The sequence below is a fragment of the Furipterus horrens genome, unplaced genomic scaffold, assembly GCF_987537825.1.
Source record: "Furipterus horrens unplaced genomic scaffold, mFurHor1.1.pri manual_scaffold_10, whole genome shotgun sequence".
Classification (NCBI taxonomy): domain Eukaryota; kingdom Metazoa; phylum Chordata; class Mammalia; order Chiroptera; family Furipteridae; genus Furipterus; species Furipterus horrens.
In genome coordinates this window covers 73,007,678-73,032,334 of record NW_028327180.1, presented here as the reverse complement: position 1 = coordinate 73,032,334, position 24,657 = coordinate 73,007,678, and the positions used below count along the sequence as shown (strand labels likewise).

Below are 24,657 nucleotides of genomic sequence, written 5' to 3'. Positions count from 1 at the left end.
TATATCATGAAAAAAGCAGATCTACACATACTAAGGAAGGATACTCATGTTTCCTTTTTTTAAAAAAGTGATCTGAGAGAGAGAGAGAGGAAGGTGGGAAGAAAGGGAGAAACATCAATTTGTTGTTCCACTTATTTAAGCATTCATTGATTAACTCTTGCTCTAACCAACTTAGCTACCCAGCCAAGGTTCATAATGTGTTTTTAAGTGAGAAAATAATACAATTATGTTATATTTTTATTTTTCTTTATAGAACTACATGTATGCATGCAAATAATTATATACCAGATAAAGACCTGGAATGATACATATCAAAATGTTAACAGTTTACCCTAGAAACTTGGTGTGAAAGGGACTTACTTTTTGTAAAATTTCTGCATTGTTCCATTTTTTTTCAGTGAGTCTATTATTTCTGTAATATTTTAAAACTCTAATTTTAAAGATTTCTTCCTCACAAACACAGAATTATTGAAAACAACAGCACAACCACACCCACACTCATTAGTCTAGGGAGCAGTGAGAAAAGTGGGTCTTTTTTGATAACTCTTGAATGTATTTGAAGGGAAACGAACCCCAATCTTCTTCAGTGAAGTCTTTTCCTTTTGAAGTTTATGTAACAGATAATTACTCATTATGGAGTTTATAATATTAATGCAAAGATCCCAAGCCATAAATAAATCACATAAAAAAGTTACAGTAAGTTTTTATGCTGCAGATATATTTGAAGCAAACCATTTGTTAAACTTTGATTTAGTCTTTAATTTGAAGTCAGTCGACTGCATTTAAAAGTCGTTTCTTTACACATTTTTCTACCATTTTGATAACTCTTTAATTCAACTAATTATTTAATCCTTGGTGTGTTTGGACCTTACTTAGTAAATAGGCAATAATAGTGTTTTGTATTGTTTATTATATTCCAGGCACTATTGTTATTCCCTTATATGTGTCAACTCGATAGCCAACAACCAAAAACTTGACAGCCCTGAGGGAGGTAATTTTATCACATCCATTTTAGAGATCAGAAAATTGAGGCAGATTGTTACTTGCCCAAGATAATGCAATAGGTCACTGAGCTAGCATTCAGACCCAGGCACTATATCTCTTGACTTTGAGATTTTAATATCTTTAGTATTTAGTAATTTTTGTGACTAACAAGCCAAAGTGCCTACTTAGTGAATTTACAGCTTAGTGGGGGATATGAGCAACAGGTAATTTATACTTTAGTGTGATAAATACATAACAAACCATTTACCCCACTAGACTAATATACAGTGCAAGAGATTATAAGCACTAAGTATTTAGTTCAAGACTTAATACAGTGTCTGGTACTGCTTGGCATAGTAAATATTTGTTGAATAAAAGGGAAACAGAGTATAAGCAAAGCCGTAATAGAACTGCTTTACCTAGATGGAGATCAAGAAAGACTTGCTGGGATCAGTGATATTTAGGTTGAGACTGAGTCTTAAGTAGGACATGGCCAAATAAAAGGGGAGTGCAGCAGTCCCTCTCTATATCGTGGGTTCACTTATCGCGGCCTCATTGTATCGCGGGACTTTTAAAAATATATTTATTTATCTTGGATTTTTCACTATATCACGGGATTTTGCAGTACTGTATACATATGTTGTTAAAAGTTATGTAGGTTTAAGAGTGTAGAATATGTTTAAGAACATAAGTAGTGTTTTATAAAAGTGTGGAAAAGGTTAATAAGGGACTGGCTACAGTTTATAAGTGTGTGGGAAGGGTTTATAAAGCCTTAAGACCCTGGCTGCTGTGGCTCAGTGGATTGAGCGTAGGCCTGCGAACCAAGTGTTGCTGGTTCGATTCCCAGTCAGGGCACATGACTAGGTTGCACGCCAGGTCCCCAGTTGGGGGCACGTGAGAGGAAACCGCACATTGATGTTTCTCTCCCTCTCTTTCTCCTCCCTCTAAAAAGATAAAATAAAATAAAGTAACCTTGATTAAAATATATATATAAAGCCTTAAAATATATATAAATACTAAAATAAATGTAAGGTTCCTACTTCGTGGATTTTCACCCATTGTGTGGGGGTCTAGAACATTAATACCCGCGATATGTGAGGGAAACTGTATTTCAGAAGTGAACAGCTTATTAAAAGCCTCTAAGGCTCAGGAGAGGAACAGGAGTAATTAAACTCCTTGAAAGAATGTAAATAAGCTCAGCATGGATTGAAAACAGTGAGGATGTGGTGAAATGAGGCTAAAAATGCTAACTGGAGCACTCATACTCCTTTGTACCTTTTTCAGAAACACATAAACTTAATCCTGAAATAATGATGTACCACTGAATGGTTTTAAGCATGGGAGTGACATGATCAAATATATCTTAGCAAGATTACTTTGGTGGCCAGATCAAAAAACTAAACTGGATGGTAAATTTACACACACACACACACACACACACACACACAGCTACTGCCACTTGCTAGGTGAGATAATAATGGCTTATACTAGGACAGTAGCAGTGGGGATGTAGAGTGACTGAAGAGCTCTCCAGAAAAGCAGAATCAACAGTAAGGAAAAGTAGTCAAAGGTGATGGGTTACATTCCTGGCTTCGGCCCTGGCTGGTGTGGGTCAGTGAATTGAGCACTCTGCCTGTGAAGTGAAAGGTCTCCTGTTAAATTCCCGATCAAGGGACTTGCCTGGGTTGTGGGCCAGGTCCCTGCAATCAATAGATTGATGTTTCTCTTCCTTTCTTTCTCCCTCCCTTCCACGCACGCTCTCTAAAAATAAATAAAATATTTTAAAAATGTTTTCTAGCTTCAGCAACTGGGATGGTGGTAGAAACACAGGAAGAGCAACCTTTCAAGAAAAGAAATGATCTCTGTTTTGAACATTTAGATTTGAGTTACCTAAGGTAATACTTACAAGTGAGTGTTTCCAATACACAGCTGACTATACTAAATCTGAAGTTCAGAAGACATTGGGCTTAATAATATGAATTTGAAAATCATATGAAATGGGGGTAATCAAATCATTAATTTTGTTTTTGTATGCAGATCTCTCCTTCCCATTATTGATGGAATTTAGCCATTATTAGTGCTGAGGTCTTCCTAACGATAAATTATTTTGATAAATGATCTATTGTAAAGCCAAATAAGGTGAAAGCTTTTCAGGTGTCAATCTTACAGCAAAATCCCCAATGTACTTAACAGGATAATTTGTTACCTACCACCCTCACATATTTTAAGAAAACCTACCTCATTATATGCAAACCTGAAGAAATAACCCAAAGCCTAGATATTGAGAAAAACCTTGCTTAAGCCTCCATATTCCATATTGAAATCTTAAAATTATGAAAACATTTTGGTAAAAGAAAAATGACCAGTTAGCATGAGAGACATATCCGCAAGTATGACTGTAGACTTGAGAGGTCTGAAAAACTTACCATTTCTAATGTTTCTTGTTAAATACCTAACTAAAATGGGCTTTAACTGCTTGCTTCATGAAGCTAATATTTTCAAACCCAAGATTTTCTTTATGAACTAATGTCAGAATTGAACTGCAGGCAATTCTGCACTTTGTAAATTTTATTAATCTTCTAAATAGCTCAAGTATGAGGCATTAGATTAGAATCTTTAGCACATGTAAAGAAAACATGAAAAATATGTTTAAAGGATTTTGAAATATCAGGCTATGTACTGACTTCCTTTATGAGCAATTTTGATGAACTGACATTGGAAAATCACAATTCTCATAATATTAAATAATTCCAGAAATTAAATTGGAGATATTTAGAAATATAATCTTAATCCAACCCAATGGAATGACTTCTTTAACAGTACCTAACAACCTTTGTTTTGTTTTGTTCCTAATATGCTAACCAGATAAGTGTAGTACTTTTTAAAAAAAATCAACCACCACCACCGCAAAACACCCTGGTTAGGGTAGCTCAGTGGATTGAGCACTGGCCTGTGAACCTAAAGGTCGCTGGTTCAATTCCCAGTCGGGGCACATGCCTGGGCATGACTGCTTCTTTCCCTACAAAACAGGATCAAATTGCTCAGTCATTAAACCCCCACCAACAAACCACCTCACAAGAGGATCTGAGACCCACTACCCTACAAGTGCAGAACACATTATGAGATAAAAACTATTTTTATTTATTGTATTAATACAACTTTATAAAACGATTTATAATTCTGCATGTAGAAAAGTAGCTTGAATGGACTAATATAAATGACCCATGAACATGGACAACGGGGTCGGAATTGACTGTGGGAGAAGGGGTGGGCTGGGTGAGGGGCAGCAATGAGGGAAAAAGTGGGACAATTGTTAATAGAAAAACAATAAAAATAAAATAAATAGCTTGAAAAATTGCTACTGCAAGGGATAACATGCAAACTAGCTTCACTGCCTCTACGCTACTCTTCTTATTGATCAGTTAGCATTACAGATTAGCAATAGGAGCTTCTGGCAAATGAAAAACAGCAGCAAATGAAAAACAGCAAAGTCCTGCACTGAAGTTGTGACTATTAATGTTGAACTGTTCATTCCACTAATTTACCTGTCCTACATTTCTACTTCCTACAGGATAAACACCTAGCAAAGGTATAAGAGATAAAGGAAACAGACATTCACATTTATAGCTGTAAGACAAATTCAATAGAAGGCAACAGAGGAAATGGAAATTACTGCAGTTATATCTAGCCTAGGCAATGAAGCCAAAATTTTTCTTCTAATGCTGATCATCCTATGGAATGAAATTAAGTATCAAAAACCCTTCTTACTTCTCTAGGAGTGATTCTAGCTCTTCTTGCAAAGAGCTGAGCTGCTCCTTTTCTCGGTCTTCCTTTTGTTTGAGTTCATCCAGCACAGCCTGAAATCTGTTCTTGAGAGCCAGGTTTTCCACTTTCATGATGAGATCTTCCTGTCGTTTTGCCCTGTCCTGGGTCTCTTGGAGCTTTCCTTTCATGTTATCAATCTGTTTCTGAATTCCCATAACCAGCTGCTTGGTTCCTTCATTTTCTTGGTGTTGTTCATCTGATGTACTTAGCTTGTCCTGTAGTTGTCTTTCCAGATCTTCCTCAGTGTCGATGATGTTTATGTCTTCCTCATCTTGATGCTGTGTGTCATCTTCATCTTCACTGCTGCTGCTGAGGTCATTGAATATCTCTCGAAGCTCATCATGCTCTAATGAGTCATGGCCCTGCCTATGGCCTGACATTCCTGGAGAAGAAATATCAAGGCCTTGATTTTCTGTTTCTTTTGTTTCATCTTCAGCAATTATTTCCCAACGAGTACTGACAGCTTCAGCATCTGTACTCAGCAAACGCTTCACTTCTTTTTCCACATCCGGAGATTCAATATACTTCTTCTTTGCTGTCTTCCGAAACCTTCTCTTTCTGACATTTTTTAGAGGCAGAGTGATTCCATGGTTCCATATAAACTTTTTCTCTTTGTCCTTATCCTTTTTCTTGCTTGCTTTGGGATCAGCAACAGCTCCTGCAGCTGCTGTAATAGCAGCAACTGGTTCCTCCACTGGAGGATACAGATCACCATCAACTGTGGATACAAGCATCTGACAGATATCAGCTGTCTTATAAAAGGTTTTTTTATCAATGGTTTTCAAACTTTCAATAACACACGGCAGATCTACCAATTTTGAGGCCAGTGGAACCCGGTCCACTCTGACGATTCCATGACGCCCGTCCGGGTGTAACTCTATTGTCAGTCTGTCCTTCAGGTTGACATGGCCAGATTGTACTGCCCGCCTCACAGTAGCGGCATATTCTGGAGGTAGACGTAAGATAAACTGGCTCTCTAGTTCGTGAGGAGCATCATCTTTGCTCTTACTCATCTTTCTTTCTTTACGACTCACTTCTCTAATAACCACTTGTTGCACTAAAAGTTCCAACTACTGCAACAGTTAAAAAGACCAGTTTGTAATTAATTGACATACTTAAGTACTACAGCAGCTTAAGCGTCTATTTTCTTAATTTTGAATTAAACACGAAGTCTTTTTAAGTATGCTGTGACTGAATACCAGTTGTTAAATTGGCATAATCAGGTCCATCAAAATATCTTCTCTGTAATGCCAAGTTCCAACCTCTAGATGCCGCTGCCGGGCAACGCAGAGCTAGCGAGCAGGAAAGCAAATGGCGGCTCCTGCGGAATAATTAGCAGTACAGAAAGTTAAAGCAGGCCCAGCAGATATTCCCAATCCACAAACATTCCCCGAACAAAGATAGTTAAAAATCAGGGCACAGTAAGCTCTCTTCACCTAGGATACTTACCATCCAGTGACGATTGTAAATCCAGCTTCTCCCGACCGGAGCGAGAGGAAGAGAAAGCCACTCGGAGCAAGGCGGCCGGCAGCCGGCGACCGACCGCCGCCTTCCTGATTCCTTTGTTCCTCCCGACTATTGGCAAAGTGATCCGGTACTGGTTATCAGTGAAATGGCCCAGGACAAGCAGCGCAAAATCTCCGCAGCTCCGAACCTCCTCAGCTCCCCAGCTGCTCAGCTCTGTTTTCTCCCGTCACGATCCGCACACCAACCGAAAAAGAAAGCAGTACGTAACGGCGCGGGGCGGAGACAGGTATGAGTGGCAGCACGACTCCGGCGGAAGTGCGGGTTGCCCCAGAGCGCGCAGGCGCAACGTGCATTACGGTAGCTAGCGTACGACTATCTTCACGCGATAACTTGGCATTATGCGATGGGAAAAATTTCTTAAAGAGCCATTGATTTGAAAAATATTACAGTATTTAGACACGGGTCCAAGAAAGATCTACATCCTCCTGTATGCATCCCTCACCCCGCCGCTAAGCCAGAACTTTTATTGGATCACCGTGGGCCCGGATAGCTCCTAGGCTTCCGTGTGATTGTCTGATATAGAACGTCCAAGTGGAAAGCGTCTTTGCTTCTGGAAACATATCGGATGTACCCCAGCGTATATCCATTTGGGAGCTGATACAAGAATTTATAATTCACCATGCAATGCATTTTAAAGTACGCACATCAGTAGAGTGGGGAGGACATGCTGTCCACTGTATGAAAGTGAGGGGATGATCCCAAGGGAACAAGGACGATTCCTCTTTTTAATATGTTTGACGTAGATGTAAATGCAAACAAAGAAGTAAGTGTTCTCCTAGAGGCACATGTTCCTTTAAAACAAGAGTTGTCTGACAAATTGGCTGATTGAGGCAGGATATAATTGAAGTATTACTCTCTGCCACTCGTCAGTAAATTTTAAAGTAGGAGTTTTTCATTCCACCTTTACTATTTTGATAACTGTTTTCTGCTTGTCTCAGCTATATATAGTCAGGTATTCAGCAACATGTATCTATAGTATTGAAGCCTAATTATGTAACAGTTTCCACTTATTTCTACTCGTTTCTGGTTTTTTTTTTTTAATCACCCAGAGAACAGTCTAGGTTTTCACACCTAGGTTTATTGAGGGAAGGGAGGGAAAGGGGTTAGAGGTAAGAGGGAAGCTTCCAGTCCACCTTGAAGGCCCATAGTGCAAGAGAAGGGGGGAAGGGGGAAGGGGGAGTGGAGACTCCTGGTTGCCCAGAAGGGCCCATAGGAACTGCCTCCTATATCCGTTTATCTTTAATGGGATCAGTTTGGTAGAGCATCAAGATAATTAAAAACTTAATTTATATCCTCTAAAATATTAACAGTGCATCTAAATTTAATTCAAATTTCCTATGTGATTAACATTTTCAAAAGTCAGTTTATTTCTTTATGTATTTATGGGTATTGTCTCCCTCACCCTGGCTCGGAAGTTCCATGATAATCAGGAGTCTTCTATCTTGTTCATCATGTCCCAGCACCTAGTACCAAAGCATGGGACATATACAAAAAAATACTTGCTAATTGAATCAACCGATTGATACATCTAGAAGGAACATATATATAGTCTAACTTCTATATTAATTTGTGAGAGAAAATACATTCTATATCACTTTAAAATGAGAGAGTAATTTCATAGACATTTCCTCTCTAGTCCAGGACAGTGCTAATTGTTATGAGCAGAGAAGTTTGCTAATATTGTATGTGAATGTTTCCTCTTTGGTTTTGGTAGACGGTGTATCATGGGAGGAAATTAAAATGGCCTGGCACTAATTTGTTTTTTTTTTTATGTTAAGTTTGAAGTTAAAATTATGCTTTTTAAGGTAACTGTACATTAGTTCTCTTTGCTCTATAATGTGTTGAAGAGAGTTAGCTGATTTACCTATCATTTCCCGGATGATCTATTTCTTCTTTTCAAAGATGAAAATATTTATCGTGTTTCTTCCTTAATTATATCTAACTTTACTTATTTTATATATACAAGAGTTTCAACATGCTATCATTTTCATAATGTTTTATTTAACTATATAAAATGTGAGGCTATATTTATACGTGAAAATAATCCAAATATTGCTTTGCATTTTAATTGCCTATCAGTTTTATGATGCTCCAATATCCTTTTCACAGAAAGTAACTGAGATAAATTCTATACAATTCTTATTTGCCAAAATTATGAATCATTTTAGTTAGTAAACCTTTAAATGGAAGATGGTAGAGATAATTAAAAGAATTAACTGAAATTTCCCCTAAAGTATCTACCTCCTTCTATCTTGAAACATATTGTCTGCTTTTGAGTTTAACATATATTAATCTTTTATATCAAGTATGATGTTCTCTATAGGAAAAAAGACCAACCTAATTTACACTGGTTTAAACAATAAGAAAATCAATTATATCAAAAATAAGGTAGTCTAGAACAGCTCTGTCCAATAAAAAATTTATGTGAACCTCAGATGAAAGCCACATATAATATATTGATTTTTCTAGTATCCACATTTAAATGGCAAAAAGAAACAAGTGAAATTAATTTCAATACCATTTTATTTAACTAAGCATAAAAAATAGCATTTCAACATATAATCAATATAGAAATTATTAATGATATATTTAATATTTTTATTTTATACTTATTTTTCAAAACCTGGTGTGTATTTTACACTTACATTACATCTGAATTTGGACTAGCCACATTTCAAGTGTTCTATGGCCACATGTGGCTGGTGATTACTGTATTGGACAGTGGAGTTCTAGAAGTTTGGTTTCTTCTAGGTAAGATAGAATCATGACCTGGCACTAATTGTTTTTCTCTTCATAAGTTTGAAGAATGAGCACTTATTTATACTTCTTTTTTCAGCTTTGCCTTCATCTCTTTGTAAACTTTCAATGTCTGTGGTCACAAGAAACCTGTCAGCAGTAACCGGGAACTTTCTTCCTTGTCCATGGTAAGTTTAGAGAGTGGTTACCCTCAACCAAAGTCTTTCAATCAGTTTGGACTAACTTAGGTCGTATACCTATCTATCCCTAGCTCTATAATAGTCACCATTTTGCTAGTGGGGAAGAGGTGATATTTGGTAATGTCTGAAGATGTTTTTGATTGTTATAACTGTGGGGGTGGGGTCTACTGGCATCTAGTGGGTAGAGGCCAGGGATTCTGCTATGCACACTATTCTATAATACACAGAATACCCCCCGCCCCCACCCCGCACACACACACTGAACAAGAGTTATCTAGCTGAAAGTAGTATCAAAGCTGAGAAATCCTGCCCTAGCTTATTATTTTAAGCCTATATTTATAACTAAACACAGACAAGTGGAATGAGATTACCATTATTGGTTTAGCTCTCTCAGAACCTACTACAGCTATGAATAGGTTTAGCTTTGCCTTAGGTATGCAGAGAGTGGGCCTCTAAACTAAAAATAAAGTGTTAGAAGAAAGGAAATGGCATGGACAACTGTCCTAGTCCATTTGGGCTGCTGCAACAAAATACCATAAACCAAGTGGTTTACAAACAACAGAAATTTATTTCCCAGTTGTGGTATCTGAGAAGCCCAAGATAAAGATGCTAGCAGATCTGATATCTGATAAAGGCAGGCTTCCGTATTCATAGACAGTAGTCTTTTCACTGTAACCTTACATAGTGGAAGTTGGGGGTGGGGCTCTGCAACCTCTTTTACAAGGACATTCATACTGTTCATGAGGACTCCACCCTCATGACCTACTCATCTCCTAAAAGCTTTTCCTCCAAATATATCATCACATTGGGTATTAGGTTTCAACATAATGAATTTCTGGGGTACACAGATATTCAGTCTATAGAGACAACCAATAGTATCTATGAAAGAGCTAATTATTTGGAGGATTATAATAGTATATATATGTAATTCCATAATATACAAATGGCCAATAAGCACATGAAAACATGCTTATCAACATGGCTAATCATTGGAAAAATGCAAATCATAACAACAATGAAATACCACTTCAAACCCATTAGGATGGCTACTATTGAAAAAAAAGAAAATAACAAATGTTCCCAAGGATGCAGAGTAATTGAAACCACTGTGCCCTGTTGGTGGGAATGTAAAATGGTATATATAGCCACTGTGGAAAACAGTGTGGTGGTTCCTCAAAAACTTAAAAATAGAACTACCATAGGGTGGGGGTGGGGAGCAATGAGGGAAAAATTGGGACAACTGTAATAGAAAAACAATAAAAAAAAAAAAAAAAAGAACTACCATATGATCTGGTGATTCCACATCTGGGTTTATACCCAAAGGAATTGAAAGCAGAGTCTTGAAGAGATAGTTGTACATCCGTGTTCATAGCAGCATTATTCACAATAGCCCAAAGTTTTAAGCAATCCAAATGTCCATCAACAGATGAATGGATAAGCCAAGTGTGGTGCATACATACAGTGGAATATTATTCGGCCTTAAGACAGAAGGATTCTGACATATGCTCCAACATGGATGAACCTTGAGGATACTATGCTATGTAAAATAAGCCAGTCACCAAAAGACAAATACTGTATGATTCCATTTATATTAGATATTTAGAATGGTCAAAATCATAGAGACAGGAAGTAGAATGGTGTTTGCCAGGGGATGGAGAGAAGGGAGAATGAGGAATTATTTAATGGATATAGGTTTCAGGTTTACAAGATGAGAAGAAGTATGGAAATGGATGGTAGAGATGGTTGCACAATGTTATGAATATATTTAATACCACTGAAATGTACGCTTAAAAATGGTTATAATGGTAAACTTTAGTCAGGTATATTTTACCACAATAAAAAAGAAAAAAGTATACTATATGTATTTAAAAAGTATGGATGGGCATAGAATATAAATTATTTAAATCAGTAATTATATAATGCAGTCACTGGTGATTAAAAATTTTTATCAGTGTTTTCTGCCTTTTCACAGTGAAAAAAATTTTATATTGTAGAATTTACAGTGGTAATTTTTTTGTAATGTACAATTCTTTTTACAATTGACATTTCTTGAGTAAAAAGATTTTTTAAGAAAAAGAGGCTTCAGTAGTATATCATCTTTTTCAAAAGGAAATGTCAAGAGGGAAAATTCTGTAAGAATTTTAATTATAAGTAGATATGCATTTTAATAAATTAAAACGTTTGATTTAAATTTTGTGGTAATACCTTTTTATCGATATGTTGTCAACAAGAAATAATTACTTGCAGCCTTTGTGGTCAACCAACTGGTCAGAGGCAGATTTTACGGCCAGCGCACCAGGCGCACACCTGAGCCCCGACTTTTGAAGGACCCTGCAAGACCCCAACTTTACACTTTTTTCTAATGACACCAAGTTTGGTTTCATTACTACACTACATAAAATATGGTTAACAAATATTTTATTTTCCTGTCTCTCTCTCTTTTTTTAAGGGGCCCAATATTTTCTTCTGCGCCCGGGACCTCAACCGACCTTAATTCGCCTCTGCAACTGGAATTCTAAAATAAATCCTGGAAATAAAGGAAATGCAGTCTCCCGGCCTCTGGGTGCCGCTGTGGGCCAGTCTGTGGGCGGAGTGAAGCAAAGCAATCACTGGCTTCTGACGCAGCGATTCCCGAAGACTCCGGACAAACACATGCGGAGCGGACTCTGCGTGCCATCTCTTCTGCAATCCGTTTCAAATATCTGGGACGTGTAAGCATCCAGAGTGAGGAGATGCCTTTTTTTTTTTTTTTTTTTTTTCCCCAGCACAGTTTTGTAATCCGGGAGCAACCATAGCGAGGTATATTCGGATCTGAGACGCGGCATTCAGTAGAGATGGGAAGAAGTCCCCCGGAGGGAAGGCGAGCGGAGTGCAGAAGCGCTGTTTCCCTTTCTGCTGTCTTTAATTAGCAGAAAGATTACGCAGCAGATCCACTTGGAGATCTGGAAGCAACGGCCAAAGATTTAAAAGTGGGAAATCTCGTCAACGATCAGCTTCTCAGTGACCAGAACCATGGGTGAGTGCTGCGAAGCCTTCCTTTACCGCCAGCGATGAGAGCAGGGATAAAATCGAGAATGACAGGATATAGTGGATATGCCAAAGGAAATACCTAAGTCCCTTGAATCTTAAACCTTCACTGGAAACCCTGGAAATGCTTTTCATAGAGGCATAATTCATCCTGGATATAAATAACATATGGTTTTTAGGGCAGACGTTTTGTTTTTAAAATTCTAGAAAATATCATAATGGAAGCGAAGTTTACTCCTAAACCAGAGTAGATCTGGATGCTGCAAGTAATTCTCCATGAATTATTTGGATCAGTTTCAATAACTATCTCCTCCATCCCAGAAGTAAAAGAGAGCATTAGAGCAGTAAATACTCTGATTGCTTTTGGAGAAATTTGAACCAGAAGAGCGGAGCTGCCACCACTTAGAGGTGGGGAGGGGACAGAATAGCTCAGGGCAAAATGCAGGCTTTGGATGTGAAAGCCATTCCTCCCATCCTGAACCACAAGGAGTACAGCACTTGCCTGTAGGAGAACTGCCCTCCACCTCCCCCCTGCATTCTTCAGGTGATCCCCGCTGACCTATATGACACCCTTAGAGTTCTCCTACACTTTCCACACAATCTCACAGCACATGCAGAATATATCTAGCATTCAATAACGACAGCACCATCTTTGACTTCAAGAGTGATAGTTAAATTGTGAGGTAGAGGGGACGACTGGAGGCAGTTTAAGGAACCATTTTAGAAACCTGGCTGAAATAGAGGTTTAGAACTATAATGCAGTGTAGGTGACTTTCAACTGGGTGTCTAGTCCTATTAGAGGCAAGAAATGTTTTTGCCCTAACCAAAACAACAGGACTCAGAGATTTTGCTTAATTGGAGAAGTGAAAGCTATTTTTTTGTCATTAAAAAAAATTGATGTGAGAGATCAGTTGCCTCTCATACGTACCTGTCCAGGGACGGAACCCACAACCTAGTCATGTACCTGGACTGGGAATTGAATCGGCAACCTTTCACTTTGCAGGACGACACTCAACCAACTGAGCCAACACCAGTCAGGGTGAGAAGGGAAAAATATTGTGGAGAGTAATAAACACACAGCCAAACCATTCACCACTAAAAATTACTGTGTAATTTTTTTGTAAGCAACTGGCAGAAGGAATTCTAAACTGGGAGCAGACTCTGAAGTACAATGTCACCATCAAGCTGTCCTTCTGTTCCAGCAAAATACCACCCTGCATATAACCCACATCAACAAAAATGCTCTGGTTTTCCAACAGGTCTCCTATATAGTTCAGGAGACTGGAAAAAGCCACCCAGAGCTTCTGTCACACAGGTTAGTGCTTCCAGCCCACATTTGGGGACCTAAGCACCTTCTGTTCCTTCCTGACCTGTCACCCATCGGCAATGCTGTCGGCAGTGTTGTCTGACATGTGGGTGAGCACAGAGCACATGGTGTTCACTGCAGCTTACCTTTGAGCTGACTATGGGCTCATGACCAGGGTTCAACTGGGTTCACTGTCATCCTGAGCCTGTCTGTACTAGTGGACTGTCATGGTGAAAATGCACAGAGAACACTGCCAGGAGCTGCAGCTAGAAGTCACAGCCCTCTTCAATGTCGCACCACGCACTATGTGGCCTGGCAATCTGGTCATCAAAGTGGACACCACACCGACTCTGACACAATGCCTGGCTATTTGTTGCATGTTTCAGACCACCAACTCTTAACTCTTCAACCTAAGGATGCACAAGAGAAGGGTGTGCACTGTGACTCTACAGGTGGCAGAGATGCTGCTCTCTACGTTGCCATTGGAATGGCAACAGACATCATGCTGCACCTGGTCTTTATCTACAGTTTGCAGGAATTGCTGCCAGACCTCAGCACCAGCTGGGCACCTGCCTCCAGGCAGGCAAAGCCACAGTTTTACCTGGCCTTGGCCTGATCTCAGTGCCCTCACTCCTCCACTGGCTGGTCATCGTCCTGCTCCTGCAGTGCTCCTCCAGCCCTGCTTTCATCCTGGTTCTGATCCAAGCCTGGATTTGGAGTTGATCCCACTTCAGTGGGAAAGATTTGTCCTATTTCTACAATCTATGTGTAGCATCAGACATTGCAAAGTCTTAAATTGAAGTTAACCCAAGAAACATGCTTTAACTGGATATTCTCTGTAGTGCCAGCAATGAAGTCTTACATTTTACATTGGATTCAGATATATACGTGTGAGTTTTAACACTTTTATTTCACAAATATCACTCTGTTATAAATCAATTCTTTTTTTTTTTCTTATTAGTGGGGGAGGAGAGCTCTACATGTTTACTTGCTAGTTTTTATGTATATTTTGATTTGTCTATTAACCTGGACAATTCATTTGGGGAAATATTTGTGCCTATTAATGTATGTTTTGAAAAATTGTGTTTCCCACTAAAGAGTTCTTCCTTGCAATATTGAAGAAGGTTCACTGTATCTTTAAGTTTCTGCCCTTGAGCTCCCTATATTTGCCTTTGAGAAGCTGAGAAACTGTAGAATTTGTTATACAGGACCAGAAATTCTCCTTCCAAGAACTATTCTTGTGACTTTTAATTGTTTCTTTTCTTTCCACATTTTCCAGACTCTTCTCAGTCATGGTGTCCAAGGGTTGGCTGCCAACATCTGGCCCAAGAACATTCTTCCCTAACCTTTAGTTAAGAATAAATAAATCACTCTAAGCCTGAGACATTTTACATAGTAATCTTTTACTAAATTTGCAATAAGTAAAAGAAGGAAGACAATCTAGTCTAAACATCCTGTTATTTAAGAAAACCACCTTCTCTTGGAGAAATTATTGAATGTGCTTGTAGGAGAATATATATTATTCTAATAGCCTGTCTAAAAATAGATGTGGCCTTCTTCTTTTCAGTTTTGAAAACTATTACTACCTTTTGTGTCTCTTAAATTTGAAGTCTAAATTAGGCATTCATGCAACATTTTTCCAGTGAAATTTCAAGACCCTAATATTATTTTAGTCAAAATATGTTACCTTTGAGTCAACTAAAGGTCTTTTAAAAAACAATATTAAAGGTCTTTTAAAATCCACATAATAGACACTTCAAAAAAAGATGAAAAATAAAAATGAGGTAAAACATATTTTTAAAAACTGCCAAGGTTTCTCATAAACATTCAAAGCATAATGGAGAGTAAATGGGACAGTCCAATTATTTAAAAGTCTGACATATTCAAAAGTTTATTTTTCCTTTGACTTTTTTCTTCCTCAGGGAAGTTGCTCTTCTGTGTAGCCTGAGAAATTATCAAAGGGTCAACATATGCTACAGAGTGGAGATACGGTTTTTGTCCTATTTGTGATATTCCCTGAAGAGCAAAAAGGAACAGCAGATAGCTTGGGCACACTGGATTTCTACTGCATATTGAAACTTAGCAACATTTAGGCATGATTACTTAAATGAACATAGTAGTTTCTCCTTTCCATACATACATTGTGCAATGCTTTCCTATTTCCTTTACGAATAAACTAAGATTTAAGGACAGATCAGGTTAATGAGAGTTTGTTATATGAGGGTGTAGTAACTGGTTAAGACTCTAGGCGTCGCTGTTCACCAGTCTGGTACTTAGAGGCAGCACGCGCGCCAGCGCACAGCCTCCACCAAAAAAAAAAAAAAAGCTTCTTGGAATCTTCATCACCGCTAGATTGAAAACAGTCTTCCTGAGGCTGCCCAGACCCTACTTCTGGACCACTTTCCGCTCTGAATTCTCCTGAAAATTCAGTTAATTTACGCTCAGAAGAACAGAGAAACAATACCCTTGGTACCGGACTGGGAGAAAACTGTGAAGCGAGAAAGCAATGGCGATTTGGGTGAAGCTTCCCAGCTACAGCGGGATAGTCCTGCTGTTCCTTTTTCTGGGGTTGTTGTTGGAAGCCCAGGCCGGGATGATCCGCTATTCCGTGCCAGAAGAGACAGACGAAGGTTTCTTCGTGGGCAACATTGCCAAAGACCTAGGGCTACAACCCCAGGAGCTGGCGGAGCGAGGAGTGCGCATCGTCTCCAGAGGTAGGGCGCAGCTCTTTGCTCTGAATCCGCGAAGCAGCGGCAGCTTGGTCACAGTGGGTAGGATAGACCGGGAGGAGCTCTGCGCTCAGAGCGAGCGGTGTCTGGTGGATTTTAACATATTGGTAGAGGATAAAATGAAGCTTTTTCCTGTTGAAGTGGAAATAATTGATGTTAATGATAACACTCCCCAATTCCAGTCAGAAGAAGTGGAATTTAAAATGAATGAACTAACCACTCCAGGTACCAGGATCCCTCTGCCTTTTGGGCAAGACCTTGATGTGGGTATTAATTCACTCCAGAGCTACCAGCTCAGCTCCAACCCTCATTTCTCCCTGGATGTGCAACAAGGAGCTGACGGATCCCAACACCCAGAGATGGTGCTGCAGAGTCCCCTGGATAGGGAAGAAGAAGCTGTCCACCACCTTCTCCTCACTGCTTCTGATGGGGGCAACCCAGTCCATTCAGGAACCCTCCGCATTCGTGTTCAGGTAGTGGATGCAAATGACAATCCTCCAGCATTTACTCAAGCACAATACCACATAAGTGTCCCGGAGAATGTGCCACTGGGCACTCGACTGCTCATAGTAAAAGCCACTGACCCAGATGAAGGAGCCAATGGGGAAGTAACATACTCCTTTCATAATATAGACCAAAAAGTAGCCCAAATATTTCAGTTGGGTTCTTCCACAGGAGAAATATCAAATAAAGAACACTTGGATTTTGAAGAATACAAAATTTATCCAATGGAAATTCAGGCTCAGGATGGTGCAGGTCTTATGTCTCGAACTAAGGTGCTGATCCAAGTTCTAGACATAAATGATAATGCCCCAGAAGTGACCGTCACCTCTGTCACCACTGCAGTCCCAGAAAACTTTCCTCCTGCAACCATAATTGCTCTTATCAGTGTGCATGACCAGGACTCTGGAGACAATGGTCACACTACATGTTCCATTCCTGGAAATCTACCCTTTAAATTAGAAAAGTTAGTTGATAATTATTACCGTTTAGTGACAAAAAGAGCACTGGACAGAGAACTTACTTCCTGGTACAACATCACAGTACTAGCAACAGATCAGGGAACTCCCACTCTATCTACTGAAATGCACATTTCATTGCAAGTGACAGATATCAACGACAACTCCCCTGCCTTCACCCAGGACTCCTACTCCACGTATGTACTGGAAAACAACCTCAGAGGAGCCTCCATCTTCTCCGTGACAGCCCATGACACTGACAGCGATGAGAATGCACGAGTCACTTACTCCCTGGCCAATGACACCATCCAGGGGGTACCTCTGTCCTCCTATGTTTCCATCAACTCAGACACCGGTGTCCTGTATGCGCTTCAATCTTTTGACTATGAGCAGTTTTGGTACCTGCAGCTGAGAGTGACTGCCCATGACAGCGGAGACCCGCCACTTAGCAGCAACGTGTCCCTGAGCATATTCCTGCTGGACCAGAATGACAACGTGCCGGAAATCCTGTACCCCACTCTCCCCACCGACGGTTCCACTGGCGTGGAACTAGCACCTCGCTCCGCAGAACCCGGCTACCTGGTGACCAAGGTGGTGGCAGTGGACAGAGACTCAGGACAGAACGCCTGGCTCTCCTACCGCCTTCTCAAGGCCAGCGAGCCAGGGCTCTTCGTGGTGGGGCTGCACACGGGCGAGGTGCGCACCGCACGGGGCCTGCTGGACAGAGATGCGCTCAAGCAGAGCCTGGTGGTGGCAGTCCAGGATCACGGCCAGCCCTCTCTCTCGGCCACCGTCACGCTCACCGTGGCTATAGCTGACAGCATCCCAGACGTCCTGGCTGACCTGAGCAGTCTTGAGCCTTCCGCCAACCTTGACGACTCCAGCCTCACGCTGTACCTAGTGGTGGCAGTGACCACGGTCTCCTGCGTCTTCCTCGCCTTTGTCATCGTGTTGCTGGCACTCAGGCTGAGGCGATGGCATACGTCACGTTTGCTCCAGGCTTCAGGAGAGGGGCTGGAGGGGGTGCACGCCTCTCACTTTGTGGGCATGGACGGGTTACGGGCTTTCCTGCAGACCTATTCCCACGAGGTGTCTCTCACCGCGGACTCGCGAAAGAGTCATCTGATCTTCCCGCAGCCCAACTACGCGGACACGCTCATCAGCCAGGAGAGCTGTGAGAAAAGCGATTTTCTATCAGCACCCCAGTCTTTACTTGAAGACAAAAAGGAAACGTTTTCTCAGGTAAACTTTTCATAGTAAATTTATCTAGATAAAAATAATCCCTGACTATACTTACTTGCTTTCACTCTTCACTACTAACAGTTCTTTTATTTCCCATATATCTTTGTAGATTTCTATTTACAAATCCTGGGAAATCATTATTAAGTGTTTATATTCAGCATATTTATAATTGTTCTTGTATTGAAAAGGAGAGCCTGCAGGTGGTTGGGATGAGGAGTATGTGTGAGATGAGTGGTGGAAAAGAGCACTGCCTCAGAAACAAGACCTGGCTTCAAACATGTACTTGCTTGCCTCTGGCCAGATAGTTTTATATTTGGGGGCTTTATCTGTCAATGATAGGGTTTGACTAGAAAAGATCCACCAATATTTATATTACTAATAGTGTTTTCAAATTTCTTTAAGTTTATATACACCTCCTAATTTATCACTAAATGTAATGTCGATGTCATCTGTCAGGTGTCAGGGTGCTCTTTTATTTCAGGACATTTAAAGAGGTAAAGACTGTCTAACATAGTATTTTTAGTTGTGTTTGTATAAAATTATGGAAATCTATATAAGCTGCAAATTTAAGTTAGTGTTGGCATCTTAATTCTTTGTTTAATCTTTTATTTTGAGATATTTTATGCAGGCTGAAGACTACATCAAATGTATAAGTTACTAATAAAATAAAGTAATGAAATGAATGATAGAAAATTGACTTTCCTATTTGGTAATTAATATTGAAGCACGCTAACTAATAACACTACTCCTGTAATGGAAGTGATTAACAAAAGTCAAGTACATATCCCATTTAATGTGTGTGTTAACTCTTCACAAGAAATGCATCATAGAGGAGTAAGTCCATCCTTTGATTTACTTACTCTGCTCCAATAAATTACAGAGATATATAAAATATAAAAAGAGGAAAGCAAAAGCATAGTAAGGCACAAATAAAAGATAAATATCTAAATGGATGAAAATGAAAAAGAAAGTGCTAAGCCAGGCTAAAGCTGTGGAAGTCGGTCTTGGACTTAGATGAAAGCAGTGAAGGTCAGGAGATTGTTCCAGCAGTGTAATAGAGACAAAAGTGCTTCAGGCTAAACAAGAGACCTGAGCCAGGCTTACTACTTAAATGCAAAATAAGCAATTAGGCCCCTCAGCTAGTTAGACAGGGAAATCGCATAAAAATGCTACCTAACAATTCCTGTGGTCTTAAATTGTTGCAAGCCTAAGACCAAGGGAGAGTGGAGGAAACAGATGGCCGGTTTCAGAAAATAAACACTGAAAATATATGTTGTGAGCTATGGTATTCAAAACACTGAACCCAGGAGTGAGGAAGAAAGGGAAAGGAAGCGGGGGAGGTGTGGAGGGGGCTCTTCCACTTAAAATAAATGTACAAACCAAAATGTTGAAGCACATTGTCTCCTGGAATTTATTGTTGCTAATGAGAAATTTTTTGTCAACAAATTATCATTATTTTTTAGGTTATGTCTGTTTTCTCTGGTGGCTTATAAATTTTTCTCTCATTCCTACTGAATGTCTAAGTGTAGAGTTTTATTTTTATTTTGTTTGGTACCAAGAACATACTCTCAGTTAATTACGTAACTAATTATAATTTAAACTTTTCTCAGTTCTTAAAATATTGCTTCTGTATATATAAATGAACTAAGTTTACCTATTAAAACAAAGAAATGATCAAGTTGGATGATTTTTAAAATCCATCTATATTCTGCTGACAAGATACTTGCATAAAACAAAGATATACAGTATATATCTTTATTTCAATATTTTAGAGTCATTCACACATTCACAAAACAAAGCAGTCATGTCAATATTAATATAACAAAGTAGTGCTTAGGCAACAACATTAATAGCGATTTAAAATAAATCTGTCATTATTATAAAAAGAACATACAAAAGGATATAAAAATTATGAGCTCCCATCACTGAACAGTATAGCTTTAGAAATGATACCAGGATATTTTAACATAATTCCATAAGAAACAATAGGCCCCACAGGCAGAAAATTACTAAGCATATAGAAGATTTGAATAACAGAATCTATAAGAGTGATCTAATAGATCTATATAAAATCCTATACACAACAAACATAAAACAGTCATTCTTTACATGAGCATATGGAAAATGTACAACAATTTAGTATCTACATAGTCATCACAAAAAAGGCACAGCAAATTTCCAAGTGCCAATAATATATATGCCTTATAACATGTATTTAAATCACAAAGCTGGGGGTGGGGGAAATAGGGAGAGGCTGGTAGAAAAGGGTATAAGCTTTCAGCTAAAAGACAAATAAAGTCTGAAATCTGATGTATAACACGATAGAGAGTATAGTTGATCACACTGTATTGTGTAATTTAAATTTGCTAAGAGCGTAGAATTTAAATGGTCTCATAAAAAAGGTAGATATGTGAGGTTATGGGTGTGTTAATTAACTTGGAAGGAACCTTTTCACAATATATACATATATCAAATCATCACATATAGTTTAAATATCTTACATTTTATTTGTAAGTGATACCTCAATAAAGCTTGGAAAAATCAGAAGTCAAACATTTAAAAACAGTAAAAGGAAACAAGAAAGTGTGGATAGTTAAATCTATGCCCCTGAATTACTCTTGGATTTAAAAATTCACAATTGGAATGAAAACTATTTAGAAACAAACAATAATTAAAATATTGTTTATTAAAATTGTGGAATGCAGCTAAAACAGCATTTAGTGGTACATTTATAGAAAAATACAATGCTTTTTAAAAAAAGAACAAATGACTTAAGATAAATTAATTAAGCTTACCAATTAAGAAACAAAGCAAAAACAGCAGCATAACCTAAAAGAAAATAGTAGGGAAAATAACAAAGATAGAGATATAAGTTATTGAAATGTGAACAAGGGAGAATTTTGATCATGAAGCAATAGATGCAGACAATAAAGTTCATACCATTGGGTAGAAAATGAAAATTCTGTCAAGTCCATGCTGGACTAACACAGTCAAGACAGATGCCATGACTAAAATTATTTTTAAACATCCTAAAGAAAAATCCAACATTTTGATAAAAGACAAAAACCTGGAGAAGGAGAAAGGGAAGGAAAAGCAAGGGAGACTGGGAAAAAATAACTTGATATGAATCAAGAAGCATGAATGGGAAATGAATGTACTGAGTAGAACCAGATATTGTCAAATACAAAGAAAGAAAGAAACCTTTAAAAAATTGCAATGAGGGATGTTGAGTAATTATTTAATGAGACTCAAAAGCATCAAAACGATGTTTATGGAAAGGTTTTTAAAAACAAACTAGAGGCTCTACTAGAAAGTATGGGGAGTTGATATCAATTGTTTCCAATAAATATTTCATCAGTGTTCTTGGAGGATTGGATAAAAATGAAAATAAAAAAAGTTCAACAGGGATGGAACCAAAAGACAAACAGACTTAAGTGAGACTAGAAATGGACAATCTCACTTAAAAATGTTGATTCAAGGTCTCATTTAAGATGTTATCAAATGCTGTTCACTAAATATTTTAAAATAATATTTATAGCTATTTATTATTTTTAAAATAATATTTATAGCTTATGACATAATTTATTTAAGGGATGCAAGGATATTCAATAATATTTGTTGATCTAATAATGTGAAACTCCTTGTTAAGAGATTAAATATAAAAAGTCATGTATTTCAATATAGGCATAATAAAGTTCTTGAGAATATTCAATGAATGATTAAAATCTTTTAGTAAGCTAGGAATTGAAGAAAACTTTTTAACCTGATAAACAGTATCTATTAAAAACTTATAGACTACATGAAGTAATCTCCAGATTTACTTCAATTCCTCTCAAAATCCCAATGACTTTATTCTTGCAGAAAGAGAAAAATATCCATCCTAAAATTTATATGGAGTATCAAGGGACGTTGGATAGCCAAAGCAATCCTGTAAAAGAAGAACAAAGTTGGAGGTCTCACACTTTCTGATTTCAAAACTTACTTCAAAGGTAAAATAATCAGAACATATGGTACTAACATAAAGGCAAACATATAGATCAGTGGAATAGAATAGAGAGACCAGAAATAAACTGTTACATATATGCTCAAATGATTTTAAACAAGGGTGCTAAAACTGTTCAACGAAGAAAGGACAATTTTTTTCAACAAATGGTTTTGAGAAAACGATATCTACATGCAAAAAAAAGTTGATTTGAGCCCTTACCTAATACCATACACAAAAATTTACTCAAGATGGATCAAAGACCTAAACACAAGAGCTAAAATTATAAAACTTGTAGAAGAAAACATAGTGGAAAATCTTTATGACATTGGATTTGGCAATGATTCATTAAGTAGGACACTGAAAACACAGGTAACAAAAGAAAAATAGACAAATTGGACTTTATCAAAATTAAAAACAATATCTACAGAGTGAAAAGCCAGCTAACAGAATGGGAGAAAAGATTGGCAAGTCATATATCTGACAAGGACTGAAATCTAGAATATATAAAGATCTCCTATAACTTGCAACTAAAAACAAACAACTGGATTTTAAAATAGACAATGGACTTGAATAGACATTTCTACAAATAAGATATACAAATGGCCAATAAGCACATAAAATGATGTTCTGTATCACTAAACATTAGGGTAATACAAATCAAAATCATAATGAGATACACTTCAAACCCATTAACAATGGCTATTATTAAAATCTTTTAACATAAAATAGCAAGTGCTAATGGTCATATGGAGTATTAGAACATTTGTGCTATGCTGGTGGGAATGTAAAATGATGTCGCTGCTATGGAAATGGTATAGTGATTCCTCAAAAGAATTTAACAGAATTATATGATTTAGTAATTCAACTTCTGGATATGTACCCAAAAGAAACAAAAGCAGGCAGGTACTTGGACAGATATTTATATAGCCACATTCAAAGCAGCATTTTTCACAATAGCCAAAAAGTGGAAGCAAGCCAAGTGTCCATTGGCAGATGAATAGATAAACAAAATATGATATATATATATATATATATATATATATATATATATATATATATATACAGCCTTAAAAAAAGAAAGGACATCGACACATGCTACAACATCGAAGAAACTTGAAGACATTATGCTAAGTGAAACAAGGTAGCCAAAAAAGGACAAATGCTGTATGATTTCTTATATCATGGATTTCTTTGAGTAGTCAAATTTATAGAGACAGAGAGTAGAATGGTGGTTGTCAGGGGTAGAGGGAAATCAGAAATGGGGAGTTAATGTTCAATGAATATAGGGTTTCAGTTGGGAAAGATGAAAAAGTTCTGGAGATCGAGAGGAGTCAGGCTTCTGGTCAAGATGGAGGCATAGGTAGACATGCTTTGCCTCCTTGAACAACCATAAGAAGGATCACAACTAGCATCACAACAAAAAAACTCCCAGAGCTGCCAGAAAATCAAACTGCATTTAAGTCCAGCAACCAAAGATTTAAAGAAGCCATATTCATCCAGATGGACAGGAGGGGCAGAGATGGGGAGCCAGGGTGGAGAGGACACAGAGTAGCAGCACGAGGTGGTAGTGGCAATGGATGGCAGAAGAGACAGTTCCACATTCACATGTAGTTGATAAAAAATCAGGAGGGATACCTTGGGAGCTAGTGATCCTAGCCCCAGGTCAGACCCCGCAGCCCAGGTTTCCAATGCTGGGAAAATAAAGCTTCATAACTTCTGGCTATGAAAACCAGTGGGGGTTAGGGCAGGCAAGGAAACTGCCAGTTTCTCAGGAGAGTCCATTTAAAGGGTCCACAATGTCCTAGAATGTACACAAACCTACCCACTCTGGGAACCACCACCAGGGCAAGGGCACCTGGTCAGAAGGGCACCAGTCACATACAGGAAGGGGGTGAAGTGACTGGAAACAGGGCAAGCCCCAAGCAAGCCTCCAGCAGCCAGGCAACGGCACTGTCCCATCTCCGACCCTTCCCCTACATACAGAACCACAAAGCCATGAAGTTGGTTGCCCTGTCCTGACAAATACCTAAGGCTCTGCCCTATACAACTTAACAGGTGCACTAAGACAGGGAGTCAAAGTAGCTCTACCTAATACACAGAAACAAGCACAGGAAAACTTTCGAGTTGAGGAGACAAA

General features: G+C 38.5%; 2 protein-coding genes across 2 annotated transcripts in view; one reads left to right on the top strand and one right to left on the bottom strand.

Moving 5' to 3' along the window:
- Positions 1–4,101: 4,101 nt before the first annotated feature.
- TAF7 (TATA-box binding protein associated factor 7) lies at positions 4,102–6,550 on the bottom strand. The gene is made up of 2 exons (XM_090289347.1): positions 6,259–6,550; positions 4,102–6,130 (listed from the first exon to the last, which is right to left on the bottom strand). The coding sequence occupies exon 2, from the start codon at positions 5,820–5,822 to the stop codon at positions 4,749–4,751; it is 1,074 nt and encodes a 357-aa protein (XP_090145473.1). The 5' UTR covers positions 5,823–6,130; positions 6,259–6,550; the 3' UTR covers positions 4,102–4,748.
- Positions 6,551–15,921: 9,371 nt separating this feature from the next.
- Positions 15,922–24,657, top strand: part of LOC150000631 (protocadherin gamma-C4) — a 160,099-nt gene continuing 151,363 nt past the window's right edge. Inside the window, exon 1 of the mRNA XM_090288144.1 lies at positions 15,922–18,535. Coding sequence (XP_090144270.1) covers positions 16,112–18,535 — 2,424 coding nt within the window. The 5' untranslated portion in view covers positions 15,922–16,111. The remainder of the gene's footprint in view (positions 18,536–24,657) is intronic.